The 15,499-nt window shown below is 39.0% G+C and overlaps 1 protein-coding gene across 1 annotated transcript in view; it reads right to left on the bottom strand.

The window, feature by feature from the left end:
- LOC149084168 (O-acyltransferase like protein-like) overlaps positions 1–10,135 on the bottom strand; it is a 47,936-nt gene extending 37,801 nt beyond the window's left edge. Inside the window, exon 1 of the mRNA XM_089234515.1 lies at positions 9,673–10,135. Coding sequence (XP_089090641.1) covers positions 9,673–10,030 — 358 coding nt within the window. The 5' untranslated portion in view covers positions 10,031–10,135. The remainder of the gene's footprint in view (positions 1–9,672) is intronic.
- Positions 10,136–15,499: the final 5,364 nt, after the last annotated feature.

Below are 15,499 nucleotides of genomic sequence, written 5' to 3'. Positions count from 1 at the left end.
GATATGTGCTAGCGGTTGGCCGCCGGGTATTTTCCAACAGGCAATCGGTGACTTTTTTCATCTGCGTCTGCGGAATGTTTGTGATTAAAGAAGAGCAACGTGGAGATACTCGTTTTTTGGTGGCAAAAGGAGTTCGAGTTCGCGAAGTCCATCGACGAACGAAACCAGTGCACGGTGAACATGCATTCTCATTGACTCGTGTGCAGGACTGGCACAACCGTTTCCGCGAGGTTCTGTGAATTATGATGCGCGAGCTGATCAAAGTCACCTCATCATTACGGACGCTTTGGTAAGAGAAGTTGGTCAGATAAACAACCCAAACAGACGGCACACAAAGAAGGGGTCATCGTCAAGAAGGTGGGAGTGGGTTTTGGTTCCGTTCCTGCCATCATTACATAAAAATTCCACCAGGAATTTCAGTGCACAGTGAAAACGCTTGTGCCAGTCCTACATACGAGTCAATAATAGTGCATGTTCACCGTACCCTGCCTTTGTTCACCGATGCACTTCCTTCGGCCACTAAAAACGAATGACACCACATTGCTCTTGTTTACTCACAAACATTCTGCAGACTTGGATGAAAAAGAAACCGGTTGCCTGTTGGGCAATACTATTGGCTAACTGTTAGCATATATCATGTGATTTTGTGTGATTACCCAAAGCAAATGGTAGGGCCATAGTAGGGGTTGACATCCCTACCTCCCGCTCTACGTCTACACAAATTTTCACTAAACTCATACAAAAATAACCAAATTATAACAACTGTTCCGTTTGCATTTGATCCGCTCTTATATCTCATGAAGATGAAGAGAACATTTCAGTTTTCTCCGAATGCGTTTTTTTGTATTCACTTGTTTTAACTGGCTATATTCGCACAGGTATCGTCGACAGAAAACTTGAAAAGATTCGTCGACCAGTCGATCCGTTATCATCAGGATAAGAAGTGAGTTAACATTAATGATCTTCCTCCTTATTCTCTTTTGAGCAATTTTCGTAGCCGACCAACTTTTGGTCAACTGGGTCGTAAAGCCAGGTTTTCCTAGAAGCAGGTTTCTACAGTGCGTGCTGCGTGAAAACTCTGATTGGTCAAAAAAAACCTGAATTTCCGGTTTTTAACCAATCAGCGATCTCGCGCTGCACGCACCGTAGAAAACCATTTCCTAGGAAAACCCGGCTTAACAGCACTGGAGCAATAGAACAATGCCCCCTGACCACTTGCAGTCAAATGCATGGCTCTGTCGGTCACTGAAATATTCATACAATTACCATGGAGGGTTCACCAACTACCTCATAAGCGTTTTCCATCACTAGGTTAATTGACTAACCATGTCATGTGACTAATACAATTAATCTTCAGGAAAAAAAAAGTGGTGAAATTCTCAACTCTTGTGGTGCATCTTCAACCTTTTGCGGTCGTAAGTCGAGGTGGAATCAACATCAGGGGAAAAAAATCAGTGCATCATACATGCTCAACCCATAGCCCGCGGGCCAAATGTGGCCCTAGAAGTCATCTGATGTGATCCACGATCTCAAACTTAATTTTGTTAAAATGAACTAAGCAGCATATAACCAGATTCCTTAAATGAAATGACCGGCGGCATATTCGCAAACAGCTCAAGTGACCCGCGGTACATTAACAGATCAATTAAGTGACTGGGGGCACTGTTTTAGATCACTCAAATGACCCGCGGCACCATTACAGATCAATTGAGTGACCTGGAGCACTGTTCTACATCACTCCAGTGACCCGCGGCATACTTCCACACCACATAAGTGACCAAACAGCTTGAATGACCCGCAGCACATTTACAGATAATTCAAGTGAGCTGCAGCACATTTACAGATCACTTAATTAACCCGTGACACATTCCCAGACCACCTAAGTGACCTGCGGCTCTTATTCAGATCACTTAAGTCGCGCGCGGCACATTTACATATCACTCGCTTTCAAACCGATGAAGTTGCCCACACTATCCAGAAGGTTGAGCTCCCTAACGGCGCATCGCTGTTATAACAGCCCCTTTGTACGTATATATGCATGATGCTAGAATCCGAATGCTCAATTTAAATGGAGGGAATCGAATTCAAGGGCGTCGGGTTGAGCTTCATGTAAAAATTCTGATTTTTGAATATATTTTGGTGCTCAGACGCATGCCAAAGAATAATGGGAGTTGCTCGAGCACCCACGGCTCCGTTGCAGCAGTTTTACCAACGGAAGTTAATATAAACCGTCCCTAATGTAGGAAGTTTTAAAACCAGAAAAAATATATCTAATCCTTGCTCCTCAGCCGAAAATCGCTACCTACTGTTATGGCTACAGTCCGGATTATATGCACTAAAAATACAAAATAGCAATGCAGTTAAAAATACAAAAATATCCACTTGAAAATGCAAAAATATGCACTTAAAATACAAAATGTGCTCTTGAAATACCAAGATATGCACTTAAAATACAAAATGTGCTCTTGAAATACCAAGATATGCACTTAAATGGCCAAAATATGCATTAAAAAATCACCATGTAAAAAAAAAACCTATGTGTTTTTGAAATGCATTTTTCTCTTTCTCTCTTAGTGCATATGTATTTCAAATTTACAAAAAATATCCCCTCATATATATATATATATATATATATACAGCATATATGCAAATAACTTCTACATATTTTTTATTCTGACATTTTTTAATTTTCAGTTTGTTGCAGCTGCTCAATAACGAAAACAGCAGTAACAAAAGAATTTCGGCACTATTTCTAAAAAAAAAATTTTAACACTTTGACGTATCTCTAGCAATAGCCTTACAATAAAGCGGTTAATATTCGTAAAATACTTTATAAATATGTATTAATTCACTAAATTTCACCAGCGGGGAAAAAAATCGATGTTACGAAAATATTATGAACAATATTTATTTGGAAAATTATAAAAAAAATTGAGTGAGCTTAAATAAACCTTCAAAAATATGCAATTATGCTGAAAATTCTTTGATTTTATGCATTTATATGCATTAATGCTAAAAAAAGTTAAAATATGACAGGCTCTAGTAAGTGTACTAATCCAGGTAGTATTATCCATCCTTACAATCCAGGCTCTAGTAATGACGAATATTCAATCGTAGATGCCCCCACCATTACGGGACGTATGGTCATCTAAATGATGACTGAAATTAATTCTGACTGCTTTGAAAGCCCGGTTTCTAGTTGTTTTTGACGAATAAGCTACTAGTTGGAAAATTTTTTGACTGTTGGCAACACTGCGCAGTGTAGTCAAACTTCATTGAGGGTATCGTGTCGAGCCCAGGGCTAAGTGGGTAGACGGAACAAGAAGGACCTGTTCCTCATAAGTTGACTTTTTGGTGACCTCCCCCCCCCCCACCTCCTTTAAAAATACTATTATTAAAGTCGTGGGGAGAAGGACATTGAGGGATCCCTACCCCCTCCTCCGAGAAGGTCAAAAACTGAAAATATTAATTTGTGTTTTTTTGTGAAAATTAAATTACCAAAGAAAACGCCGATTTGAGAGCCTCAAAAACTTGTGAGCCCTGCGGCAAGAGTCCCGTTTTCCCCGCGCGAGATACAGCAAAATCGGGTAAAACGGTTTTTCCGCATTTAACGCTGTTCCTTCCCAAATTTCCTCCGTTTTTCGAATTCGAATATCTCTGTGAATATTGCACTAAGAAATATGGTTTTTTTGGCGTCAGGAGGGACAGGACAATAACTTTCTAACTTAAAAAGCACAGAGGGACCATATAGTTTGTTTTTTTTTTGTTACACACTGTATTTTCACTACTCCCAAAACTGGTAAAGGATGATTTTTGAACGCCTGTTGAGCATTTTTCAAATCGGAATTATACCTCTACGACGGGCAGTTGATCAACATTATGATTATACAGGGTGATTATATAGTAATATGCATTATCTAGATGCATATTTCAGCAAAAGTAGCTCAAAATATAAAGAAAAAAGAAAAATAAATTTATCTAGTTCGTTTTTTCTTTTCAACCGTTTGTACGTTTCTACAGTGCAAAAAAACTAAACTTCGTTTATAACGAGAAGTCCGTTATATATATAAAACGACAATTTTCCCTCTGATTTTCAACTGTCATTAAAACGGACTTTTACTGTACATATATACAGACCTAAATGTTCTCATTCGATGCTTTCAGCACTGACCTCTTGGAAACATTACAAATAGGACTTATTCGTCTCCAAAAGCAATGCGACACGTACGAAAGGCATTTCAAGGAGAGAGTCGTATCTGATGCCATAAAGAAGAAGCTAGACGACGCTATCTGGAGTTACAACGTCACTGATGCTAACGTGAGTGTTTTTTATTTCATCCTCATATGTTTGTAACTAGAGATCATGCATGTTTCTGGAAACTATCTCCGAGGACATGGAAATTTTAAATGATATGTGTACGTGTGGTGTATTATGAAATTGATTAATCTCCAAAATTCTTACCCCCTATCATTCTTAGAAACCGAAGGTTTATCGTCCACGCTGCTACGACTTCGCGTGTCGTTATCTCAGTAAGACGGAAAACGGACAGCGAGACGCGATCAAGACAGTGACTGAAGAATCCTGGGCATTTTGAAGAATAAGCCTTCGTATGGATGCGCGCGTCTTTACGAGTTGTTTATGAAATATATCCGATTGAAAACGACCAATTAATAAAGTTCTCTTGATCAAGTGACAGCGCATTTCTCTCAACCTTATAAAGGGTTTTCCATGATTCGCATTAACAAGGAAGAGAAATACTCCATCTTTTCCTATTATTTATACTGTGCGCATATTTCTTATTCTGAAAGGAAAATAACACCTTCCGTTATCAAACTTTGAACAAAATCTGACTCCGCCCACTACCAGTTGATCTGGCGAGGATCCTGGTTCTAACCCCACCGTCGCCACAGTGGTGGTCGGCTGAAGTTGGTTTCCTGTGGTTCCCAACTTCGAAGCGCAAATGGCGAGTCGATCTTCCCCCTTTAAAATGTCTCACCACAGAGAACAACAGAGCTACAACGATGAATAATTCAATCATCACACTTCACTCATAGTTAGAAAAACTGGTGGCAGATGGCAGCACTACACATAACAAGCATTACACAGACACGTCAGGTTCCACTACACGTACATTCCAACATGTACCAATTCGTTAGAGGCTCCACAAAGGAATATGGACGAGGTACATGTGTGGGTTTAGTAGTAGCAGTTGATCTAACAGGCTGAAGGGGTGGCGAAAAACGTGTTATTAGGAGAAGAAATCTTACAACTGTATCTGGCCTCGGCATTGCCAAAAAAAGGGATTTTCAATGAAGCGAGATACGTCGTCATTACCGCTCGCTGTAAGAACCAATATGATCACATCGTGACTCATTGTTTCTGAGGACCGATTGATAACAATATCCGAAAGAAACCGGGAACCACGATGACCATACGTCCCGTTTAGTGTAAAAAGTGAGACCATTTCGGTTTTTTTTCTACCTAGAAATGGCTGCAAATGCTGTCTTCACTACTACTGCCACTTGACCGTACATTCACACCTCACATAAACATTCCTCTAGGGAATTGCTAATGAATATGCACATTCCGAAACATGTTGTGTGTGTACATGCGTGCTATTATTTATAATTATATGCTGTCATAATTATGCTCTAGTTTTGTGTTATACTACTGCTACTTGATCGTACATGAACCTCGTACACCAAGGATCTACACATCATGGCCCGCGGGACACATTTGGCCCTCTGAACTTTGTGCCGTGGCCCGTCGATCATTTTCAGAAAATGGTTGAAAACATTAAAAAACGATTAATTCTGGAATTAATGAAAGAAATAATTTTCTGATAAATGAAAGAAATAATTTTCTGATAAATGAAAGAAATAATTTTCTGATAAATGAAAGAAATAATTTTCTGATAAATGAAAGAAATAATTTTCTGATAAATGAAAGAAATAATTTTCTGATAAATGAAAGAAATAATTTTCTGATAAATGAAAGAAATAATTTTCTGATAAATGAAAGAAATAATTTTCTGATAAATGAAAGAAATAATTACGAAACATTGATGAAAATTCAGAATTACTGGAATGAAAACTCAGAATTTTTGAAACAAAAATTTCAGAATCAGTGAAAAAAATAACTTTTCTTAATTTCTGATAGAGGTTATTTCATAATCAATAAAAGAATAATTGCATAGTTATTGAAAAAAAATTATTTCAAGGTTAATAATTTTAGAATTACCAATAAATAATTAAAGAATCCTTTAAAGTGAATTCAGATTGAAGTTAATCTCAGAATTAATTATTTTAATCAGTAATTAATCGGAAATTTTTTTTCAGAATTAGTGGAAAAAAGTTATTTAAGAACTAATCGAAATTAATAATTAATAAAAGAAAATTATTTCAGAATAAATAAAAGTCTTCAATTAATTTCTGTTTAACTCGGGGTCCCATTACCCCTTTCCATTAAGATGTCACTAAATTACATGAGTTTGGTGGCCCACGGACTTCGTGGAAAGTTTCAATTTGGCCCGCCGTGTCCGAAAGGTTGAACATCACTGTCATACACATTCCGCTGCGGAATTTCTAACGAATCAGTAGATTTTGGAATGTGTGTTCTGAACGTATGCGGCGCCCCTATCGTAGTTATGTTCTCGCAGTTTCGCTTGTTCTATGTTTTTGCTGATGCTGCCATCCGTCTTCCGTATTTTGAATTGGAAATCGCTAGTTCCTGAATTTTTATGTTATATAAGTATCGTGATGACGGTCTGCCTGTTTTCTGTTTAGAGACTTCTTCCAATGGGAGACCTATCGCATTCTCACTTTAAAGTTGGAAATCTGCGAAAGATGGCACTTCAGGAGGCCACAATTGTGCCGCCGACGCAGTTCGAACCTGAATCCTTGCAATGAGAGTCCAGCACGATACCCATACTATCGCAGAGTGGGAATTAGCACATTTGCATTTTTCTTCCTCCTCCTAACCAGATCATGGCCCACCGCTCTGTCTCAATGAAGAGATATAAGCAGGTGTTGTCGAAGAAGACCAAAGCCAAGTTGGAATATGTGCGTGTATGTCTTGTGAGCCTAACGTGATTTCCGTTTCTGTGTAATGCTTGTTATAGTGCTGCCATCTGCCATCAATTTTTCAAACAATGAGTGAAATGTAATAATTGAAAACGTGGATGCAAGAACCAGGCAGCTCCACTTGGTACAGAAACCATCAACTGGTACAGAAACCATACAGCTCCAAACAATAGCTATAGAGATACAATTTATAAAGGAGGAAAAAAGGAACGGTTCTGGTGTCTCATACGGTGCAAGAAACAAGCTCCTGAAGCAGGCTCGTAACTAGACTGGGGCAACCGTGGCACTTCCCCGAGCCGAATGGGTACCTCACAAAAATATACACTTATTTTGCAACCTTTTTCAGGGGTGTGCCCGAGAAGGTACGTTACTGCCCTGTCCTGAAGCTGTACTGTTTCTGCACCGAATTGTTTGGTCGCTTGGTGGCAGCGCTTTTTGCGTTGCATCAGCTATTCGTTGGTGTCCAGTGATGTTAATGGTGATAGTTTCTGAACACATTTTTAAGTGAGCCAATAAACAGTGTAATAATAACTGTTGTTTTTTTTAAGTGACTTTTGATGAATTACTTTTCAAAAAATTAACAAAATCTCATGATTTATAAAATCTTTCTCGAGATATTTTTCTATAAACTTATTAGAGGGCCGTTCAAGTATTACGCCAGCAAATGTTTAGCCATTTTTGAACCCCCCCCCCCCCCACGTCAAAATTTCGTCAGCACTGCCCCCAACCTCCTACCGCATATTGGTGGGATCCGAAACGTACGCGGGAAAAGGGCATAGGGGGCGCCTCCCCACCGCAGAAGGAAAAAAAATATTCTTTAAAAAATTAAAATTTCGAAAGGAAATACCTTTATATGTCATTATAATCAATTTATGTTAATTTCGATGCTATTTGGAGGGAAAGAACTCAAAATTTCTCTTTAAGAAATTCATTGCGACCCAACCTCTAAGTCATATATGGTAAACCCTTGACCCGCAGACCAAATGTGGCCCTGAAGGTTATCTTATGTAGCTTGCCCCCTCAAATCTAATTTTGTAAAAATGAACTAAGCGGCACATTTGCAAATCATTAAATGACCCGTGGCACAATTCCAGATCATTTAAGTGGCCCGTGGCACATTTTCAGATCACTGAAGTAGGCCTCAAAGATCACTTTTACAATCAAAGATCACTTAAGTAACCCGCGACAGAGTTCCAGCACACTTAAACGATCCGGGACACGTTTAGAGATCCCTTGCGCAGCACTTAAGCGGCAACATGTGGCACAGTTTTAGAGCATTTAAGCGGCCCCAAGTGCGTTCCTACATCACTCAAGTTACCCGCGGAGCATTCCTAGATTACTTAAGTGATGCGTGGCATAATTACTGATCACTTTAGCTGCCTGGAAACATTCCCAGAGCACTTGAAGGATCCGTGAAACATTCCCAGAGCACTTGAAGGATCCGTGAAACATTCCCAGAGCATTTGAAGGATCCGTGAAACATTTAGAGATCACTAAAGTGGCTCTTGTAGGAGACTTATCAATAGGGAGAATGTTAGGTCAAGTGCCCAATAACTCTCGAAAGGTTTTTCCGTTTTTGGCGCACCGAATAAGATACCATTAAGAATATTTCATATCTTCATAAAGGGTGGTAGATGAAGTAAGCATCATCCAAACCCCTCTCCCTCCTTGTCTTCAAAAGTCATCAAACCCAAAACCCCCTCCCCCTCACCCCATCGATACTGATGTAATACTTGAATGACCCCTTACAAGTTACTTCTTGTAACCATGCAGGTTGATGTGTAAATAAAAGAGCATCTACAAGATTTTCTTGGTAAGCCTGGCCACAAAATTTTAGTATTTGGGTGTGGAAAGCTTCATTCCTTCTTTCTCCATAAAACACAGACAAAATTGTGAAAAGGGAAAGCCGGTATGCGATAGAGAAAGGTATTGTTAATGTTCTACCCGAAATTGATGTTTTTAAAAACGTCAAGTATTTTTTAAAGTGTTTTTGTCCGTCCTGAAAAGGGTAGAAAACTGGAGATGTCTGGTTCTCTTGCACCTACGTCTTCAATGGAATCGTTGTAGGCCTGTTGTCTGTGTGGTGAGGCTTTTAACGGGGATATTGACCCGCATTCGCACCTCTAAGTTCGGAACCACAGAAAACAAACTTCAGGCCGAGCACCACTGTGGTGACGATGGGTTTCGCGATACGAGGCGGGCACTATGACCACTCGACTACCATAGCGGCGGAACATTGTGACCTGAGTACGGAAACGATTGTAAACAAAGAAGGGGGTCACACCTTCTTATATAGTCTTGTAGGTTGATAACGACAACATATAGAGGAAAAAAACAAGTCTGGTTCAACCTTAGCTTCAAAATGCGCAAAAAAAATTGATAACCCCAACCGAAATTCTGATATTTAAACACGAAAATTTTTCCCATGTTATGATATAGGTCTGTTCCGTACATTGCGTTAGTGCAGACAATACCCAAATGCATTATTCACGATTCTAATAAGCAGCGTCAATTGTATAACGCTAGATATGAATTTTCAATCATGCAAGAAAGTATGATTAAAAAAACAATTATATAGAATATACCCACTTCTAAGAGCCCATCCTCTCAGCTTCCTCACACCGACAAATATCTTCAACATGGATGACATGCATCGAGACGATAGTTCCACTGATGACGATCTCCTCATGACTTGAGCCAGCAACTGTCTCATGAGGGAATCCACGGACTTGATGACAGCTTGCTCATCGTTCTTGAAAGATCGCTGGTCCCTAGACGGTGTCCCTGTTGTATTCGGAAACGTGGAAGAACCGTTGCTTTCCGTAGTCACTGATTGGTTTTTGTACGATTCAACAGGATCCGGAACGGGAACCGAAGTATCATTAGATAACATTCCGCGGCATATCGACACCAAGAGAAGAAACACTAAACATGTTAACTTAACCATGTTGTAAATCGTTTTGGAATTCACGTATAACGATTTCAGTATCGGCCGGCTTTACACTGACCAGTCATTTTCCGTATGTGTGTTCTCTCTTTCTCACAAACTAACTATTCCTTCCCTGTTTCACTGGGAACTGAACATGAGGAAAACATGTTTATATTCGTATCAAAACCATTTTCAAGGTCCCGCGATACCCTTTTTTCTTTTTTCCTTCAACGTACTTGAGGAAAACCTGTGTTTCAGAAACCGAAGTTTGTTTTCTTATGAAACTCCTATCCTTGAATGTGTTTAGATTCAACGAATTATCCGGTTCAGTCGACATTTCTTAAATATGGTCATGAGAAGGTATGAAGCTTGCATGAATAAGTGATCATCAATCGATTTCTGTTTCCAAGAGTTTAATGAAAGTTGTCTTCTTTCGATTCCATTTGATCGATTAACATTTTCCTGTGTCAGAGTTCATGGGCGTAGCCTTCGTGGGTCCAGTGTGTTTAAGGAAATTTTTCTTGATACTTCACACTACACATCAACATACAGAGCGTGTAATCATGTTCAACGACTGATTAAGGAATATACTCCCATGAGTATACCTTAATGAGTGTGTAGAATATTATATTTGAAAAAATAATAAAATAATCATGGTAATTACATATTTACACAGTTAAAAAACAATAAAAAGTTTCTGAAAACTCAAGTTTCTTGACATCCAATGCTTAAGTCCAACACCTCGTTGGGTATTTTTCCTGTTTTGGCCTTGTATTTCTATTTATTTGTATCCGTATTTGAGACTATATTTTTCATCGTATATGTTAAGGGGAACGTAATAAATCGGTTATTATGCATATTTACCAATCGTCTTCTTAAGTTTGATAACTTTATCACTTTAACCGGTGAATATGCATAAAATCCTAGCGTCGTTAATAAATTTGATAAATATTAAAACAATTACCAATTTTGCCGACGATTATGCCAATACCCAAGTGTCGTTGGTGAATTTGATAAATACTTGAAATTTATCACCTTTATCTGTGATTATGCATAATACCCTAGTATAATTGGGGAATTAGATAAAGATGAAACAATTCCAAATGAGTCTAGTATGTGTGATAAATATAGTCGGACTCCTTTATAATTATGAAAAAATTTACGACCATAATGAGCGTGACGAAGATCACGTGATAAGAGAGAGGGAGAAAATACCGTTCCCAAGTAAAAAAATACTGGGTTACAGCAGCACTGGACAGCCCAAAAATTTACATACTCGAAACAATTCTTTGTCTGCAATCACCGGGCATGCGATTTGGGGGAAAAATTGTCAGAATTTATACATGCCCCGGGCATGTCGGGCAAAGAAATTTGCCATAGTATTAAATGTATGGCATCTATAAAGGAGAGCAAACTCATCGTCCTCCATCTTAGAACAAAAACTTCGGTGACTTCGCAGCAAAATGACAGCCCTTTCAAAGGGTTTAAGATGGAGGATGAGTCAACCTGACGTTTCAAGGACCCCTAATAAAATGTAATATCAGTAGGGTGACGAGAGAGCAAGTCGACAATGAGCAAACTTGCTTCATCACTCATCTTTTTCCCCTTTTATTTCCGAAATGTTAACAAAGATACCAGTTTCTGTGATATATCGCTGTTAGTTTTGTCTAAACATCATACAAAGTCGTGGCCGAAAATCCGTACGCGAATCGGGTGAATCATTCCCCGCGATCTGCAAAAGCCCATTATTTTCCGCCACTGGTGATATTTCAGTGATTTTCAATTGAAAAAGTTTTCGGCATAAAAGTCAATCATCATCAGCATCACTCTGAGGTAACAGACGCCAACTTCAAGGCGCGAATGCGAGCCGATCTCCCCTTTCAAAAGTCTTGCCACAGACAGCAACAGACCTACAAACAGTACAAACGTAATTCAGTCATAACACAACACTCGCTTCACTTCTGAAATATAGATGGAAGCACTGAAAAATCAAACACAACACTACATACTCACTCAGACTGTTAGGTACACTTACAGTTACACTTCCGGCACAACTCACTAGGTAGTAAATTGCCCATAGATGGTGATAGACCTAAGTTGTGCTCGGTTTGAAAGAAATAAATAGGCTCAGGACGTTCCCCCCCCCCCTAAAAATCAGTGTTAAAAGAGCCGATTTTACTGCAGAAATGCGGAAATTCAGTATGGTTTTCCACCATATCAATAAATTCAAAAAATTAATTGAATTTTTGATTATCGAAACATTGAGTTCGCTCTTAGGAGATCGCGTTTGCAAAAACCCAGAAAATAAAGTATGAAATGATAAGCCGAACCTACTTTAGAGTTGGATATCTATGCACAAACATTGATTTCAAATTTTTATTTATGTCTTCTCGAGTATGAAAATGAAAATTAACGTCTCCGATATTAAGTAATTATTGTCTTTTAATATTCAACTGCATCAATTCGTACAGTTTAAAATTTTCAACAATATATAATTAGGCCTACCCATAAACTATATTGAGTAAATTTCCACACCTTTAATTGGAGCATTTTTTTGAAACAAAAACAAACAGATCAATAACTTGCGCTTCAAAAGAAAAAAACGTCGAAAAATTAACACCCATCACAAACAAAAAAATATATATTCATTTCTACGTATCTTTAATCTAGATGTGTTTCCTTCAACAGCCGCCAAAGAAGAACTGATGCAGTTGAATACTAACCCTGCTGCGGGAATAGTCGGAGAAAAAATGCTCTCAAAATGGCTCCATAAAAAAAATTCTCTTTTTTCAGTTGTCTTTTGTGAAAGATAGATGGCACTCAAACTCATTTGCTTTATTTATCTAGGTATAAATCTCGAGACTAATGTCTTTCGGAGCCCCATAAAACCCGATTATTTAAAGACACAATAAAATTGACATGTTACTATAAAATATACGGTTATACTGAATAATTTTGTATGAAAAATTATAAACACACAATGAAATCTAAATTAATACATGAATTAATGAATATTTAGAACAGAAAATAATGTAAATTTATGAAGGAGTTCAGAAATAATCCGAGAACTAATGAAAATACAAAATTGATGTATTAGGAATAAAATTAATTGAAATAAATAATCGCAGTAACTATAAGAATTCAGAATTAATGAAATAAATAATTAAATCTGAATCCAAGAAATGAAGAAATCCTTCAATGGTTAAAAGCTCTTGTTTTTGATTCGGGCTCTTTGCCCCTCTTTCCTACAACTGAAACCAAAACTACGTTTAGAAAGCCATTGCGAACATCTATTTCCGCGCTTACCCCTATGTTTTGGGTGACCAAACGTGTCCGGGCTACCCACCTTTTCTTGAAACAATCAGAAAGTAAAAAAAAAACTAGAACATATATTCGTACGCCACCTATACGTCTTTTAAAGAATTTCACATTAAAACGAAAAAAGATCCAGATCATCTCAGGTTGATTCAAGCAGGCTACTACGCTGATCATCCTTGGATGATGGGAGCATGGTTGAAGACATGGAGACGTTAAAATTTACATTTTCATACTTGAGAATATACACTGCTGGCCACCCAAATTGCAACACCAAGAAAGACAAGAGATATCGCAACAATATTTATTTTGTAGATAACATGTTGAACAAGCATCAAATGATTAAATTTATAGACTTCTGTGAAGTGTGGTTCCTGCCAAAATCAGTAGTTAGAGTAGCCGCCATTGTTGGAGATCACCGCTGCCACACGCCTCGGCATTGATTCAAAGAGACTTTGGATGTGTTCTTGGGGTACAGCAGACCAAGCAGCTTCCACGCGTTGCCAAAGTTGATCTGGTGTGGCAGCTGGGGATGTAATCTGGGTCAATCGTTGAGCAACCATGGACCACCTGTTTTCTATCGGCGAAAGATCCGGAGAGCGAGCTGGCCAGGGAAGCAATTCAATCTGGCGATTGACGAAGAACCTTTGGACAATGCGTGCCACGTGTGGTCGCGCATTATCCTGTTGAAATATGGCTGTGGGCAAGCCCTGAAGGTAAGGAAGGACAACTGGCTCCAACACCTCGGAGATGTAGCGCTGGCTTTTTAAAGTACCGGCAATGCGTACTAGAGGAGTGCGAGAGTGATATCCAATACCGCCCCATACCATAATACCCGGTGAAAGACCAGTGTGGCGGTGCATAACGCAGCTGTTCAGCATCCTCTCTCCACGGTGTCTCCAGACTCGAATCCGACCATCGTGGTGTTGCAGACAGAAGCGTGACTCGTCAGTAAAGACAATTTCATTCCATTGTGCCGTCCACATCCTTCTTTCATCGCACCATTGGCGGCGGAGACGTCTGTGGTTCTGCGTCAAGGGTAGACGAAGCAATGGACGTCTTGCGGACAGACCACTCTGCTGTAAACGGCGTCAAATGGTACGCGCAGACACTGGATGATGCGGTACAGACTGAATGTGCTGTGCTATGGTTCGTGATGTGGCTGAGCGATCCGTCACTGCCATACGCACAATACGCCTGTCATCACGTGAAGTGGTGCACTGAGGTGGATGCGATCGAACACGTCGGTCCGTCGTACCCTCCTGCATCCAACGATCACATATCCGTATTACAGTTGTTTGGTTTCGTCCAACACGACTACCGATTTCCCTGAAAGATAATCCACAATCTCGGTAGGCCACTATCCTTCCTCTGTCGAACTCGGATACTTGATCAAAAGATGATCGCTGTTTTCTACGAGGCATAATTGATCGCTTTTTTGAAAAAACCACAAGAAAAACACAATTGCCGTACTTCAAATCGTCCAAATCTCCAAGCCTTAAATAGCGCTTTGAAGTGGCGCCACAGGCGCGCGTGATGTGCGTCTGCGCTGAAATTCTAATCATTCGCTAATGCATGTTGTAAATTTCATATTATTTGCATGCTTCCTTCAGGGTGTTGCATTTACGGTGGCCAGCAGTGTATAAATAAAAATTTTATATCACTGTCATTGCATACATACAGGGACGCCGATAGTCAAAAATTATTATGTTACTCTATGCATGCGCCTAACATTAACACAGGTGTCGCACCGATAATCGATATCAGTTAAGACCAGACGAGGGTTGCAATGCCATTCTCTCGAAAATAACTTTCGCTTAAGTATCGCCTTTCGCGCAAACAGCATATTTACTCAATAGTGTGATTCCTCCCATCCCATTTCAAATTAATAATTAAGATTTATTTATTGGTATGATTGAAATTTTGAATTCAAGTTTCCAGAATCGTCTTTAGCAAATAGCCTTATTGCGTTTAACACCATCCCTTCTCAGCCAACCGGAATTCCTATAACTCAATCGTAGTCAATACTTATTAATAAAGCCCGGATTATATGCACTAAAAAAGTGGCAAAATATGCTCTAAAAATATGCAAATATGCTCTAAAAATATGCAAATATGCACTAAAACTGTGGCAAAATATTCTCTAAAAATATGCAAATATGCACTTAAAAA

This window comes from Pholcus phalangioides, unplaced genomic scaffold (assembly GCF_987345545.1).
Source record: "Pholcus phalangioides strain wild (caught in Gottingen) unplaced genomic scaffold, Ppha-v1.0 ptg000008l_1, whole genome shotgun sequence".
In the NCBI taxonomy this organism is placed as follows: Eukaryota; Metazoa; Arthropoda; class Arachnida; order Araneae; family Pholcidae; genus Pholcus; species Pholcus phalangioides.
Note: the sequence above shows the minus strand (reverse complement) of the source record. Positions and strands in the feature narration are given on the sequence as shown.